Source organism: Myxocyprinus asiaticus, chromosome 14, assembly GCF_019703515.2.
Source record: "Myxocyprinus asiaticus isolate MX2 ecotype Aquarium Trade chromosome 14, UBuf_Myxa_2, whole genome shotgun sequence".
Taxonomy (NCBI): Eukaryota; Metazoa; Chordata; class Actinopteri; order Cypriniformes; family Catostomidae; genus Myxocyprinus; species Myxocyprinus asiaticus.
The window spans coordinates 27,839,203-27,855,936 of NC_059357.1; the positions used below are offsets into that span (position 1 = coordinate 27,839,203).

General features: G+C 42.6%; 1 protein-coding gene across 3 annotated transcripts in view; it reads left to right on the forward strand.

Annotated features, from left to right (window-relative positions):
• Positions 1–14,103, forward strand: part of LOC127451835 (acid-sensing ion channel 2-like) — a 182,556-nt gene extending 168,453 nt beyond the window's left edge. Inside the window, exons 7-10 of one of the 3 annotated variants that reach the window (XM_051716804.1) lie at positions 6,831–6,922; positions 7,005–7,084; positions 11,220–11,288; positions 12,720–14,103. In XM_051716804.1, the coding sequence (XP_051572764.1) occupies positions 6,831–6,922; positions 7,005–7,084; positions 11,220–11,288; positions 12,720–12,872 (394 nt within the window). In that variant the 3' untranslated portion in view covers positions 12,873–14,103. Of the gene's footprint in view, positions 1–6,830; positions 6,923–7,004; positions 7,085–11,219; positions 11,289–11,956 lie in introns of all 3 variants that reach the window. The other 2 variants (XM_051716806.1, XM_051716805.1) reach the window with 2 other exon arrangements.
• The last annotated feature ends 2,631 nt before the right edge of the window (positions 14,104–16,734 follow it).

Sequence of the window (16,734 nt, forward strand, 5' to 3'; positions counted from 1 at the left end):
ACAATAAAAGCCACTTTAGGGTGTAAATACTTTTGATATGGCTCTTGAGGAATTTATATTACTCCTGTAGACATTTAGCTGACTAGTTAAGAACACTTTTGCTTTGTGTCAGGAAGATTCAGGGGGATGTTCTTCAATATAGAGACAGATATCATGTCTTCTCCATTCATTAGTTCATCGTCATAGAGATAAGCTTGTGATTGATGTGTCTGAAACGTGGCGCTTTTGGGAATACGGACTCTCTCTCTCACTCTCTATCATACACACACACACACACACACACACACACACATACACACACACAGCTGTTGCTCAAGCACAGACTCAATTAAATCAGGATAAAGCAGACAGCATTTCATTGTTCTAGTGTCCCAGTAGTGAGATACGCTTCTAAGACTGCTTAATTTTATGATGGTAAAAAAATTAAATAAATAAGTAAACTTGTTTACTTTTAACTCCTGGATGCATGCATACACATGCACTCAGATTATCAGTCACACCAGGATCATTCATCTCTGTGACATAATAGGAGCATAATAAGTGGAAGAGATGCGTCATTGTTCTCAGTGATTGTGTTTTGGATTGCAAGGTTTTAGAGGTTAGCCCTGTTGCAATTTAGCCACTAACATCCAATAATAGCCAATTTGCCCTGTGACCCGAGTCTGAAGACTGTGGTGTGAAGCGTGTGTGTATGTGTGTAAGTCATAGAACAAAACTGTGTACGACACAGAATGTAGCAGGTGTTCGATTGTCAATGGAGACGTCTCCTAACCAAATTGTGGAGGATAAACAATTCTGTATAATGCTTGCCATTTTGGGGGTGGGGGGTCACAGGTGTTGAGGTCACAAATATAATGGTCCTCTTTGGTCCTTTAATATAGTAAAGGCTTGAAATGCAATAAAGGCCCAAAACTGTATAATTTTTGGTTTTAAAAGATACATGTATTTTTAAAGTTCACACAGTACAAGACAAACACTGTGTCTGCATTGCTAGCAGTTTGCCTGTTTCAGACATCTTTTCTTTCTTTTTTGTGCTGCCTCAAAGAAAAGATGAATATAATTTTAATTATTTTCATCACTGATGTATCTGTAAAATGAAATGACTGTGTCAGCTGGCTAGCAAAAAGAAAATACACCAAATTATATATTGCCCTCAAGTTGTCCCAGTAGAATCTTAACACAATCTTTTCTTCAAGAATCCTAACGCTGCTCTTTTCCATACAAAAACAATTCATATTGACCACTGTTGTCAAGGTCCAAAGAGAGAGGGAAAAAATCATTATAAAAATACCATAAACCTAGTCCATACAACACAAAGCTTTTGTGTGGCCCCAGAAAGCTTGGAATATAGTGCACTTGTCATATGGACTACTGTTATGATGTCTTTATACAGAAACGGGGGAACATTCCCCCAAGACCGGCTCCCCCAGTCATGGGGGTTCTCTGCCCTCTTTGTATACTGAGCCTTGGTGGATTCAGGTTGTAATCAAACCTCCATTCATCAATGCTTGGTTCAAAACAGGGCATTGGAGGCAAATAATTGGGTGAAGGTGAGGTGTGTGCACGGGGATATTCATGATAATCCTGTAGTGACCGTCACAGTAATATTCTGGGGACAAAAGCATAATATTGAGGCGGTGGTTAGTCCTCGCTTCACCCATCCACTAATTTTAGGAACTAATTGGCTGGCTTTTCGATCATTATTGAAGGGACTGTGTGTGGATGGGTGGATGTGTGAAGCTCTGGCTGGGGAGGCATGGCCTGGACCGTCTGCGGCTGCTCCACATCAGGATGACGCTGGGGAAGGGGAGGTGTCATCCTCCCCCTCCCTTAGGGAATTCCCGGTAGGGGATTTCCCGCTAGAGCGGTCATGAGACGAAACTCTGAAGCATGCATTTGACCAAGTGAAAGTGATTGATGGTCAATGTCTCCAGCCGGGCATCACACTCACTTATCCATATTTTTCAATTATAAAAGATTGGTTGCATAGAGTGACACAGTACACTCAGACAAATGAAAATACAACCCAGTTGTCGATACCAAAGAGCCGTCAGGAAATGTTATTCCAGGCGGCTCATCATAATCTGATGGCAGGTCACTTGGGACAGGGGTAAACACTAAGCTGTCTCATGGCCCATTTCTATTGGCCGGGCATTCACAGGGATGTACGCTGGTGGTGTGCGGCATGCCGTGAATGTCAGCTGGTGAATGTGCTGGCCGCTCCATAAGCGCCATTGCGCCCCCTTCCATTGATCAAGGTTCCTTTCCAACAAATTGGCATGGACCTCGTTGGGCCATTAGAACGGACAGCACACAGGCATTAGTTCTGTTGGATTATGCAAAGCGATATTATTTTAATTGTTATATGGGCGTAAGCCCCGTGGCATGTTAGATGTCATGAAGGAAAATTGGGAAGAGGGAACTTCACAGAGCAAAAATGAAATTCAATATGTTCTTGACCTGAGAGCACAACTCCACACACTGGGGCGACTATCACAGGAGAAATTGCTACAGGCACAAGAACGTCAGTTCAGTCTGTATAACAGGGGAGCTTGGCTACAGGAGTTTGCCCAGGGAGATAAAGTACTTGTATTGCTACTCACATCGAGCTCAAAATGACTCGTAAAGTGGCAAGGGCCCTTCAAGGTCACACGGCCAGTTGGAGAAGTCGATTATGAGGTAGTGCGTATGGATAGGGTGGGGCACGTCAGATTTTCCACCTCAACCTTCTAAAACCATGGAGAGAGGCGGTCCCCATATCCTTGGCAATGGTAGGTCCGGAGAGGGAGGAGCTCGGACCAGGGGTGAATCTAAAAGCCAATCAGTTCACCCCGGTCCCTTGTGGAGACCACCTCTCGCCATCACAACATACAGAGGTTGCCAAGTTGCAAAATTATTTCTCTGACGTGTTCTCACCTCTCCCCAGCCTAACTAATCTCATAAAACACCACATCAAGTGGTAAGTAAGTATCTAGTGGTAAGTAGCCGTCCCTACCGCTTACCCGAACACAAGAAACAGGTAATATGGGAAAAATTAAAGGGGATAATAGAAGAATCTCACAGTGATTGGGCCAGCCCAGTGGTTCTGGTACCTAAGAGCGATGCCTCGGTCTGGTTCTGTGTGGATTATAGGAAAGTTAACACAGTGTTGAAATTTGATGATTATCTAATGCCTCGTGTTGATGAACTGCTCGATCAGTTGGGCACAGCTCACTTTTATTCGACATTGGATTTAACAAAGGGATATTGGCAGATCACCAATTTGTGACCCCTCCGTTCAGTTTGTTTTGGGCCCTGGATACATTTCAGCATCTAAAGGACAGGGTCCATAAAGGTGCGTATGATGCTGCCTATTTGGATGATATCAGTATTTATAGTAATGATTGGCAGCAGCACATGCAGCATCTGGGGCCATTCTGTGATCGCTGTGACGAGCGGGGCTCACAGAAAACCTGAAGAAGTGCCCAATTGGGCGGGAGGAGGTACGGTATCTAGGGTTCAACTTGGGTCATGGTTAGGTGTGGCCCCAAATTGATAAAACTGCAGCTATTGCGACCTGCCCAAGACCCAAGACCAAAAAGGAGGTGAGACAGTTCCTGGGGCTGGCTGGCTATTATCGAAGGTTTGTGCCTAATTATTTGGATGTCACCAGCTCACTGATTGATCTCACTAAAAAGGGAGCTCCAGACCCAGTCCAGTGGACGGAGCAGTGTCAACAAGCATTCGCGCAGGTACAGTAAAAGCTGCACTTTGTGGTGGGCCGCTTCTGCATTCCCCTGACTTCTCTCTCCTTTTTGTTTTGCAGATGGATGCATTGGACTGGGTGTGTTACTGTCCAAAGTGGTGGAGAGGGAAGAGCGCCCGGTACTGTACGTTAGTCGGAAGCTCTCTATGAGGGAGACACGTACAGCACAATAGAGAAGGAGTGCTTGGCCATCAAGTGGGCGGTCCTTACTTTCCGCTACTATTTGTTGGGACGAGCATTCACCCTCTGTTTGAACCATGCCCCGCTCCAATGGCTCTACCGCATGAATGATGCCAACGCCCGGATCACCCGTTGGTATCTGGCACTCCAGCCATTTAAGTTCGAGGTGGTCCACAGGCCGGGGGCGCAGATGGCTGTCACGGCCTTCCTCTCCAGAAAGGGGGGTGGGGGGGAGTGGGCAGGCCGAACAGTTCCCCCGGCCTGAGTCGGGTGGTGGGGGTATGTGGAGGCGAGGGCGTGATCGAGCATTCATCTGGGGAGAGAGGAAGCATTAAGGGTTATCACCTGAGATGAATTGTTGGTAATTGCTGTTTCTTTGTTTCTTTGAGATGGGGGAAATGAAAGGGGCCAGACCTCAGAGTGAGAGAGAGAGAGCCCAACTGAAGCTTCGAGTGTGTTGGCAGCTGCCAATCCCACTAAATATAGCCTTTGAGTGTTTATATGAAGCTTTACCGTTACGCAGTCAAGCAAACGTGTTTTTGTGTGAAGAATAAAATTCCCTTTGAATTGGATTTGCCGTCTCCCATTTCCTCATTCCTCGAACCTGTTACAATGACACTGTCCTTGCCAAAGCCTAAAAGAACAATAGAAGTCACAAGTCACAGGTCTTACATGTTCTAGTTCTAATCTGAGGGTGAAAACTTGTGTTTTTTTATATATATATATATATAATTTTCTTAGACAGTCAAGAGAATTTTCTAAAAAGCTATTTCAAAAGCCTTCCAGATTACCACATTTATTCAGTTCCTTTACATTCTCTCTTTGTCTCTTTGTCTTAAGCCTGATTCGCCGAAAACTACTCCATTAATGTTTTCACATTCACAATTATTAATGACATCCGAATCACATACTATAAATGACATATTTTCAATTCAAAATGGTGAATTTTGCCAAATGATGAATAGTTTGCACCCTTGGAAATTAATGTCGGTCAGTACAACATTTCAATCATAAAACTTTGGTCAAGTATTGCATGTTTAGTTAGATACTTACATCTCTCATGACACAAACCCTCTTAACCTGAACTGCTTGCTAATGCGCAGTGCTCCACGAGGTTCCCACTTTGCTTCTTAAATTTATGTCCCGCCTTCATCTCAAATTACTTTGACGAGCGGTGCAGCAGAACAGCAACAAGGATATCAATTATTGGGGGGGACAATCTGGCCATATCTGATTACTGGGGGGACTTGTCCTCCCCAAAGTATATTGTGGTTATGGCCCTGGTATGACCCAACATCAAAGTACCCAAGATTCAAGAACCAAAATTGTATTTTACTTTACCTTATTTACTTTAATGTTTAAAAATTACCACAAACTGCACAGGCCCAACAATATGCAAAATTATAAACATCATATAGGAAGAGTAATGCATAAACAGCAGTAGTGTGATCATCAGATCTAACAGTGAGGGCTAAATATTATATTAGTATAAGCTACCAAGTGACGGATGAATTTGTAGAGATTGATTTGTGACAACCAAGGATATGGAAAATGCTTTCAACTCCCATTTGAAAGTTGATTGATAAGGCTATTTATTTTGCCGTCCAAACAATGCAAACTTATTTGATTAGTTGCATTTTACTGTTTGCATTCAGAATTTTCCAGCAGCCTTATCAGAACAGAATGGTGACCCATTTTTGCACCAGTTGAGATCAACTGTATTATACCCTCTTGAGACCTGAGCATGACTGCTGTGTGCATTTTCCATTTCCCTTTTTGATTTGTAACTAGTAGCAATAAACAAGCAACAAATTTTGGCAATGGTGATATGATGATGGTAACATTTGTGGACAGCGGGACTAAGTCGTGAAATTTTAAATATTCCAAGCTATAGAAAGTCTGATTTTTTTTTTTTTTTTCAAATAGTTTATTATGTTTCTAGGAGTGTTGGTTATTCATGTTTTTGAGACACTACAGACATTACATCAGAAATTAGCATAATTAATTTTGATTCAAAGTAATGGCCAGCATCATTCAACCAATGCCAACCTTGTTAAAATAAAATTATGCATTATAAATTCTAAATCTATGTATTGATTACCAAATGATGTTTTGGTGTGGTCCAAACATCATGTGCAGCCTGAAATTGAACTTTTGGTGGGATTTTAGGAGTGAATGCACTTAGCTACATAGACAGCTATAGGATGCTCCCTTCCTATTTGGTGAATGACTTAACCTCCAGACAGACAGCACTGCACTGGTCTCAGAACAGTTCAAAATGTACTTTATTTTCATTCTAACTCCATATAAACCCCCTTAAAGCACATTTTTTTTTTTAGCTTTTGGATGAACCCATAGATTCTCAATGTGATAAGGCACAGTAAATATAGGATTTTTAAGGAAAAAATGTGCTAAAGTACACATTAGTGTACATTTTGTTTAGCAGTGTGACGTTTCGCGATAAATCACTCAAATTTTAAAAATGGCATATCGGATGAAACTAGAGACTAATCTTTTTACTCAAACAGGTTCCAATGTAAAAACTTAATTAGATTTCTAATCAGATGTAGCTTTTTTGGTGTTTCTCCCAAAGACAAACTCTGCTGTGGTTTGCGCCATGTTGTTTCGTCACATGACGTTGAAAGTGTAGCCCTTTACTGACAGCAAATAGTCTAATGAAATGAGATTAGTCAGTTTAAATGATTTTAAATTATGCGTTGCATATAGCGAAGCCAAAATACAATGGCTAAGCATGTGTAAGCAGGGTTGCATGAGGACACATTAAATATCTTTGGACTGATTGTGATTATGTTGTGTTACACAGCATTTTTGCTTTACTTGTAGAAACATTTACATTGTAACTGAAAACTTCTAAAACATTGATTTTTGTGTTTTGTTTTTGCAGGGACAATATTCTGGTTCTGGATGTGTTTTTTGAGGCTCTGAACTATGAGACAATAGATCAGAAGAAAGCTTATGAGGTGGCAGGTCTACTAGGTAACATAGCACTGCAGTATGAAATACTCTTTCATCTTTACACTCTGTTTTCCTTTAAATCATACATACATGTATGTTGCAGGTGATATTGGTGGCCAGATGGGTTTGTTTATCGGTGCAAGCATTCTGACCATACTGGAGCTATTTGATTATGCGTATGAGGTATGTGTGAATCTACAAGCACATACACACACTGGTCAGTGTCTCTCAGAGGCACCGAAGAAGCAAGCAATATGCAATGTCATTAGCATACTCAGACATGGAAAAATGCAAATGTATTCAGAGGAACTCTTTCTCACACACACACACTTAGATTCCCCCAGACATAGTGACTGATGGCTGTCTGAGACATCAGTCTGTCTCTGGGTGTAGAATGAATGACACTCTGATAGAGAGTTTCATCCAAATGAGCCTTCATTAATTCTGTATTGCTGCTGGTCTCTTTACTCTGTGGACAGCAGCCAGCACAAGCCCTTACACCACTCATGCCCTTGGGGACACAGGCACACACACTAATTTTGTATTCTGTCCTGTCCTGTTTTAATGGACTTTTGATGCTGGATAGCTTTAAATGGACAGTTTTCAACTTAAAACTTTTTCTGAAGCTTAAGCATCTATGCATTTTAAGCCTTTTGGCTGCTTCTGACAAAGCTCATAAAAATAAAATATAGCCGTAAGCGGCAATCATCAGGGGCCAAGCAAACATGGACCTTATTCACAGTAGTACCATATTTGGTTTTTGACTAGTTCTTTAACTGGTTGTACTGTTATTTCAAGCATTTTGGATCATTATGCGGACAAAACATTGAAAAAATAATCTTTCCAATAAAAAAATATTTTAAAAATCAGTAGACAGAAGTTGTGAATTTTAAATGTGTACGAATATACTACTACTGTGAATAAGGTCTACGTCTAATACAGGCTATTAGATCATCAGAATGTTGTGCTTTCGACTATTGGAGTGCATCTGACAAATTAGATGAAAATAGCAGTAAGTACATTATCGTGTCTGATTTTTCTGATTCACAATGTCTGGCTGTGTCTAGATGTATTTTCTGTTATCATTTATGCACACATTGACACATTACGCACAGCAGAGTAAAGGGAACTCTTTGACAGGCTTAAAGACTCTCAAGGATTACCTATCTCGTATCTTCTTCTAGTGGACAAGATTGGTACTACATCACAACTGACCTCCAGTGTACAATTACATGATCATTTTAAAGTGTTGCTGAAAACAGAAATTGGTGAAAATTGTCATGTCATCAGACTTTCCTGGTGAGCATGGCAAAAATGACCAAATTTGACAGAATAGATTCTGTGGATGCCATGGACACATTTGTTTTGGTGTCAAATTTCAACTGCATTTATCACTGTTCAAAAATACTATTTTTGTAAGTTATAATGACTCCTAGCATCATAAATTGATCACATTTTGCACATGACAAACCCGGAACACACACAAAAAAAAAAGAAAAATTATACTCGGGCCTTAACTCAAACCAGAACCCGAACCCTAACTGCCTTAATAGGATTTTAAGTTATAGTGCCACCTAGCATCACAAATTGATGAATGTCCTGTTGTCCATGTGTTTTAAGTTTTATTAAGTTTGAGAATTTTGTTTACAAGATACAGGACAATTAGTCATTATAGGCCACATCCAAAAACTTATTTATATCTTATATCTTCTGAACTATTTAACATATCACAATTCATTTGATACATTTTTGTCATGAGGATCTCTAGATGATGTATACAATATTTCGTACAAACTGGGGAGATGGCCTAGGACAAGTTTGAAAAAGAAGGTTTTTCAAAAAAATATACATGATAAAAAATAAAAAAAAATTGCAGAAATGAAAATCCATGTGATCATATCATTGGGGGATACTGAAGGATTCAGAAAAACTACAAAATTGTATTCTAGCCTATATGGCTCTGGAGTTCTTAGCAAAAACGTGTATTAGCTTGTTATAGCGCCACTGTGTGGCCGATTCTCACAAAATTGTATACCAAGCTTCGTGTACAGACCCTACTTGTGTATAATAAGTTTCATGACCATTGACCATTCACAGTTCAAGTTATTAGGTGCTGAAATTTGATTGGATGCTGGCAGCCATTTTTGTTGATTTGTCGAATAAAGAATTTGAACCAAAGAAGGTGCATATTTAATTTGATCTTTGTCGATCAAATGACTGCGGAGTTATTACAGTATTTTAGTTGTAGTACCCCCTATAGGCAGAATTGAATAGAAATTTGAGTGATTCCTCAACATGGCCTGTTGACTACGTGTACCGGGTTTTGTTAAGTTTGGCCTTTGCAGGGGGCCCGGGTTGCTCAGTGGTAAAAGACACTGGCTACCACCCCTAGAGTTCGCTTGTTCGCTAGTTCGAATCCCAGGGCGTGCTGAGTGACTCCAGCCAGGTCTCCTAAGCAACCAAATTGGCCCGGTTGCTAGGGAGGGTAGAGTAACATGGGGTAACCTCCTCATGGTCGCTATAATGTGGTCCGTTCTCGGTGGGGTACGTGGTGAGTTGAGCGCAGATGCCGTGGTGGATGGTGTGAAGCCTCCATGGCAATGCGCTCAACAAGCCATGTGATAAGTTGCGCGGGTTGATGGTCTCAGACGAGGAGGCAACTGGGATTCATCCTCCACCACCCGGCTTGAGGCAAATCACTACGTGACCACGAGGACTTAAAAGCGCACTGGGAATTGGGCATTCCAAATTGGGTGAAAAAGGGGAAAAATAAAAAAAAAAATTAAAAAAAAGGTTGGCCTTTGCATTGAGTAGATATTGTTCAATGAATCAAAGTGCGTTCGACAGAAGGAATTGTATCACTAATATCTTCAGGATGATTTGACATATCAAAATGTGTACAACTTTTTGTCAGGAGGGTCTGTAGATGATGTATACTAATTTCTGTGCAAATCAGACAAGCAGCCTAGGAGGAGTTAGAAAAAGTAGGTTTTTCAGAAAATTCAAAATAGCGGACAAATTGTATAGACAGAAATGAAACTGGAGATATGCGTTTTGTAGGGCTTGACTCAAGGATTCAGAGAAAAAAAATAATTTTGATTCAGGCCCATACGGTTGAGGATGAGCAAAAATGCAAAGATGCTTATTATAGACACACTCTATAGGGCTTACAGTTTTTGCTGCCCAGACACTTTTAGGACATAAAAAGAGTAATAATAAGAAGAAGAAGAAGAAGAAGAAAATCCAAACAAAAACAATAGGGTTCCAGCACCTTCGGTACCTGGCCCCTTAAAAATTGAACATTAAACTTCATGAAGATGCATGAGATGCCTAATGAAATTTTTAGTGTTTTGTAAATGTGTTGATCTTAAGAACTGACCAATTAATCAGTGAAGCTTAAAAAATTCACAAGATTCAGTAATGTCCATTCATTCACATAGTTAATATTAATTGGTTTATCAGATAGCACTATGAACAGAAAGCATGTGAAATGTTACAACTTGTGAGGGTACAAACAAAAATAGCCCACACTTGACTCCCAAACTTTTTTGGCCATCTAGTCAACACCAGTGTTCCCTCTTTTTTTCAGCATTTAGCAAATTAGCATTTCTTTGAACGTAAGCCTAAGGCCTGAGTGACGTAATGCCATATTATGATTACCTTCAATATTCCTCTTGTTAAGATAAATGATGGTGCTGCAAGTAATTTTCAATTCAAGTAATTTTTTTTGTATTACATATTTGTCGATATTGTTTGCACTCTCTGTACCGTAGTGTGTTGAATTAAACTGTGGTATGTGGACTTTGACTAAATTTGACTAAAAAAATCACTGTACAACCACAGAAACAGTCAAGTAGAGATCTAAAATGAATTACATTCCATGCACCACTTTCAGAAGTCCATCAAGCTCTTCTTACAAGCAAAGTCCTCAATCACATTATTAAAATCAAGCTGGCACAAGAGGCCTTTATTGGTTCTCTAATTTTGTTAGTAGCCACAACTTCAACAATGGTCTCCAGAGGCATTTTAGATAGTGTTCATTTGAAATAAAGTGTCAACATTGGGAAATGCACTTCAGAGCTAAGAGCTCACTTGGATAGATATACAATTAGACCAAAATAGATCATTTTGAAATGTAAATCTGCATTTTAAATTTCCTGTTCCTGAGACCCCCTAGTGGCAAGTGCCCTGTCCTGCAACCCATGTTGTTGAGTTGATTAACACAGCCCTGTATAGTTACAAAGCTGATCACAGGCCAGCAGTTTGAGACCTGATTTGGCAGTGAATGAGACAGTGGTTTGTAATGTGTTACTGGCAGGTGGTGAAGGAGAGATTGCTGGACCTGCTGAACCGAGAGGAGGAGGAGGAGAGTCATGGAGAGGATGTGGTAAGAGAATCTTATCTTGAGTTTCAAATGATTTATTTAGGTTTCACAAACCTTGTGCATGGAAAGATTTTGTTTGCTGTGCCTCAGCATGAGTTTTAAAGCAATAGTTCACCCACAAATTAAAACTTTATCTTAATTTACTCACCCTCATGTCATTCCAAACCTGGAACTTATTCAGAGTAGCACCATATTTAATTTTGGTCTGGAATGAAACAAGGCTGTGAGGGATAGACTTGCAGTCTTTTTAATAGATTGTACTGTTGTTTAAATTGTTGTTGACTGTTCAGCTGATTAAACATCTTTGCAAAAGATATTCACTAGACAAAAAACAAGAGTTGTAAAAATTAGATGTCATCTAAGACCTTGATACAGCTTTATGCAGTTCATGCCATCGAAGAAATTGTACTTCTATACCTCACAGGCTCATTTTCATTCCCATCAAAAATTCAAATCATGACCACAGCTGTCAAGCTCCGAAAAGGGCCATAAAACAACAAAAAAAGCACCATAAAAGTTCCATTAAAGTATTCTACATGATGCAATATTCCAAGTCTTCTGAAGCCAAAGGATATGTTTGTGTGAGGACAGAATTCTTTTTTTTTTTTTTTTTTGGCAAATTTTTGGATGAACTTTTCCATTAAGAATGCTAACATCCATTTTTCATTCAGAGTACCTGTGATCCTGTGGTGAACCATTCAGAATCGATTAGCCACTCAGTCAGTGTTCCTCTGCAGACCACCCTGGGCACCCTAGAGGAGATCGCCTGCTAAGTGCATTTCCTCTTTACACCAGCAGGGGGAACTAGACCATCAGCCTCTCACTCCCTTCAGACAGACTTAACACCTAAGGGGTGAAAAGCAGAGGAAAAAGGATCAAATCTCTTTTTCCTTCTCAAGCTTTTGAAACTGTAATTTCATCGTTTGGCACAAACATGAGAACTAGAAGCCAAGGACCTGCTTGAGGAACATAAGGACTTGCACACACCATCTGTTTGTTCTGGACTCATGAAGGAAAGCAGAAGCTTGTGGACCTGTCAGGACAACCACTTGTAAACAAAAACATTAGCATGTGAGGAACTCCAAATGCACAAGGCCTCAGCGTTTTTTCGCATTCACTCTCTGCACAGCTGTAAATTTGAAGTCTACTGCCAAACATTGTAAATTATTTACCAGAAATGTTGTGAAACTGTTCTAACAGTGCATGTGTCATTTTCATGCATTACAATACCGTTGTTGTTGTTGTTGATGTTGTTTGTTTGTTTGTTTTTTTAACATATCCTCTCACATGCGGAGACTGTTCTGCCTTCTTGTGCTGTACGTTTGCTACGTGTTTCTGCATCTGGATTGGCTTGTGATGTATCAGGAATGCATCATAAAACCAAGAGACTTTTCCTTCCTAACATTTTTTTTTTCTTTTCTTCATTTTTAGTAGAACCTGAAAAGCAGAATGGGTCACGGTACTTTGGTAGCCAATATGAGCCCTTTGTGGCTGTGTATGACTTCTCCACCTGCATTAGTCTCCCTGGAACCCTGTTTAAGAAGAGTTAAGAACAAAGTGAGTAAAGAAAAAGGAATTTTTATGTAGTCCTCAGTATAATATTAAAGTAATATGGCCAGCAGTTTTTATTTTGTAAAATATGAGAGGAGGTATTTTCATTTAAAGCTGGTATTGCAAATCTGATATGATCTTTCATACACTTTATTAAGACTCTCATTGTTGAGAGATACATAAGCACTTGTCCACGATTAAAAAAAACAAAAAAAACACTCTTGATCTTTAGCTGACAACCATCATGATGCCACTTTTCCTGACCATCTTAACAGGAATTTTGCAAACAGGTAAAGAGTTAAGAGGTGCTCACGGTCTTTATGTAAGTTCAGTCGCTACAGTTGTCTTTGTTCCATCTCATTAGTCCAGAGCTCTTTATCTGTGCTGCAGTTTGTGACACTGTAATTGCCATATGTTAACTGATATTTAGTATGCTGCCACAATATTCATTGATAATGGATGATAGCCAGTACCAAGGTGTGCTTTTGTTCTTTTCTGGTATGTAACTAAATTTAACATTCTTGGATCAAGTTTCAGTATAAATCAAGGCTTAACTGAACCATTAATTCTTCAAAATGTACAGCGATTCATTAACTGTGACTGAAAAAAAAAAAAAAAAAACATTCTCGCAGAATGTACTTTGGCTGAAAATAGTGAAAAGAAGGTCCTGGGCATGAAGAAGTAATCTTGTAGCCTGATTGCATTTCTCAGTTTGACATGCTTTATTTCAGTACCTAATATAAGAATATTGATGGGCACAAAATTAAGCCACAAAATTCAAAGACAAAATTGTGTTTTGAAATGGTAAGTGAGGCTTTTAAGCAATTTGTTCTGGGGCACAAAGTGCTCACAACAAATATATAAAAGCTAATTTTGTTTCATAAACCCAGGCTTTTCCCCCAAATTCCACACATGACTTAGGGCCTCCTTTTCCAATTGAGATGCTTTGAGTCAGTCTACTAAGAGTATGCAAATATTTGTCATAAATATACATTCTAAGCTATTTTTGTTTCTGGGTTATTAGTTATTATTGTATGATCACTTGGGGCAATATTATTTTGACACCTGATTTGTACCTAAAGTATTTTGTCTTTATAAAACATAAGCCTTTATAAAACAAACTAAGAGAGGAAACACTATAACATTTCAACATGGAATAGAATAAGGAATGTGTGTAAAGGATTGTTCCCCTTCTGTCACTCACTCGACGTTGTGTCGATGTAGTGACACTAGGGGTCGCTCTTGAGAGCCCCGAACACCTCAGATCTTTGAGAAAAGGCCAATGAGAATTGGCGAGTGGAATTTGCATGCCACTCCCCCTGACATACGGGTATAAAAGGAGCTGGCTCGCAACCACTCATTCAGATTTTTCCTTTGGAGCCAAGCGGTTGTACTATCAGCAAGCTGAATACTACTGCTGTTCCATTCACCTCTTAAGAAGCGTATGCTGTTGGATATACGGCGCATTTCCAGCGGCTTTCTCTCCTTCTGCACGACGAGTGCAGATTTCGCCCGACAGCGCTAAAAGAGTATATTTTCTCTATTAGAGCACACACATTGATGTTGAACGTCTTTTTAAAGACGCCTTTCCGTCTTTATGTGTTTCCTGGATGCGGTCGCTATCTCTCCGCTGCCGACGGCCATGGGTGCTGCCTCACGTGTCTGGGCAGCGATCACACTGAGGCAGCGTTCGTGGATGGCTCATGGTCTCATTGCGAGAATATGACCATGGCAACGTTGCGGTCGTGGCTTTCCTTCTTCCGTGGGATAGCCACTCTAGCCACTCCCTGCGCCTCGCCTTTTACCTCCGGGTACGAGGCCGGCCTGGCTGGCGCTGGAGGTGATTTGGGGGCTTCAATGGGAGCGGCTCCGCCGGGTAAATCCCCGTGGACCTCCCATTCCCCATCATGATCTTTTGCCCCCGGCGAGTTCCGAGAAGAGACCAGCTCATCCCAGGGCCAGCTTAGTGTCCCTTTCGGAGCTCCGGAGCGGGATGAGTGCTCGATGGCTGCATCGGAGAGCGTACTGGCGATGTCAGATGGCGAGGACTTGACTGGGCTGCCACAGTCTGAGGCTGATGGCGAGACGACCGCCATGCTTGCCCGGGCCGCCGCGTGTGTCGGGTTGGAGTGGAACCTTCCACCCTCCCCTGAGCCCTTGCGTCTAGATGATTGTTTCCTGGGTTTGGGCCGCCACTCACAGCCATGCCCCCCCTTCTTCCCGGAAGTGCACGACAAGCTGACAAGGTCGTGGAGGGCACCTTTTTCTGCCCAAAACTGACCTCCCAGCTCATCCGCTCTCACTACCCTCGATACCGGGGCGGCCCACAGGTATACGGAGGTCCCTCAGGTCGATAAGGCGGTTGCGGTGCACCTGTGCCCGCAAAGCGCAGCCATCTGGCAGGATCGCCCAGCACTCCCTTCCAAGGCCTGTAGGACGATGTGGTCTCTGATGGCCAAAACCCACAGTACCGCAGGTCAGGCCGCCTCTGCCCTGCATGCCATGGCCCTCCTGCAAGTACACCAGGCCAAGGCATTAAAGGAATTGTACGTGGGTAGTCCTGATCCCGATGTGATGCAGGAGCTACGCTCGGCGACTGACCTCGCCCTCGAAAGTCACGGCGCGAGCACTCGGGCAGGCGATATCCACCCTCGTAATCCAGGAACACCACCTGTGGCTGAATCTAGTCAAGATGAGGGACACTGACAAGGTTCGCTTTCTCAATGCCCCCTTCTCCCAGATCGGCCTATTCAGCGACACCGTCAAGGACTACACCCAGCAGTTCTCGGCAGTGATGAAGCAGATGGAGGCTATATAACACAACTTGCCCCGGCGCGGCTCAGATCCCGTATCCCGTCTGCTCGCCAAGGGCGTCCCCCTGCGGCGGCGTAAGCCCAGGAGGCTCTGCCTCAGTCCGAGCCCAGTTCTCGGGCCCAGCATAGAGCCCCCCGCAGGAAGCAGACTCCCCCCGCCTCACGGGCCGGCATGAGGACCTGGAAGGCTCCTAAGTGCCCCTGAGATGGACGACCCAGGGAGCGAGATGTCTGCTGCAAACCTGGAGCTAGTATCCAGACCACTCCAACCCCCAAAGGATTTACTTCCTTGACGACAGTAAATCCTTTGTTTCCTTTCCTTCGCGCATCCGGTCGCACCACACTCGCACCCACGGCCATGTGGTTGTGACGGACTATGAGGACGGTCAAAAAGTCCCTCCTCCCTCATCGCCGACCCCCCCGACACTGGGTACATGGAGCAAGATAAGTGCTTCGAGGGTCCCCTCAGCGCAGCCACGAGTTCGAGATGAAGCGAGGCTCCTCGACGTGGCATCCCCTGCTCCCTCCAGCCGTGAGGCCCCACCCACAGGTACGTTAAATGCGATCGTCCCCTTAGTGCCCCTCGCCCAGAGCTTGGACACATGGCTTGCATTTTCCAACCCATCGCGGTGGTTGGCCAGGACCATCCGACTCAGTTACGCAATTCAGTTCGCCAGGCACCCGCCCCAGTTCAGCGGCATCAGCTTCACTTTGGTTAGGGACGAGAACACCTCCACCTTCTGTGCAAGGGCGCGATAGAGCCTGTCCCTCCAGCCGAGATGAAGAAAGGGTTTTACAGCCCTTACTTCATCATACTGAAGAAAGGCGGTGGGTTGCGGCCAATCTTGGACCTGCGAGTTCTGAACTGGGCCTTGCATAGACTCCCGTTCAAGATGCTGATGCCAAAGCACATTTTGCTGTGTGTCCGGCATCAAGATTGGTTCGCGGCGGTAGACCTGAAGGACGCGTACTTTCACGTCTTGGTTCTACCTCGACACAGACCCTTCCTACGGCTTGCTTTCGATGCCTGGGCATATCAGTACAAGGTCCTCCCTTTCGGCCTGTCCCTATCACCTCGCATCTTC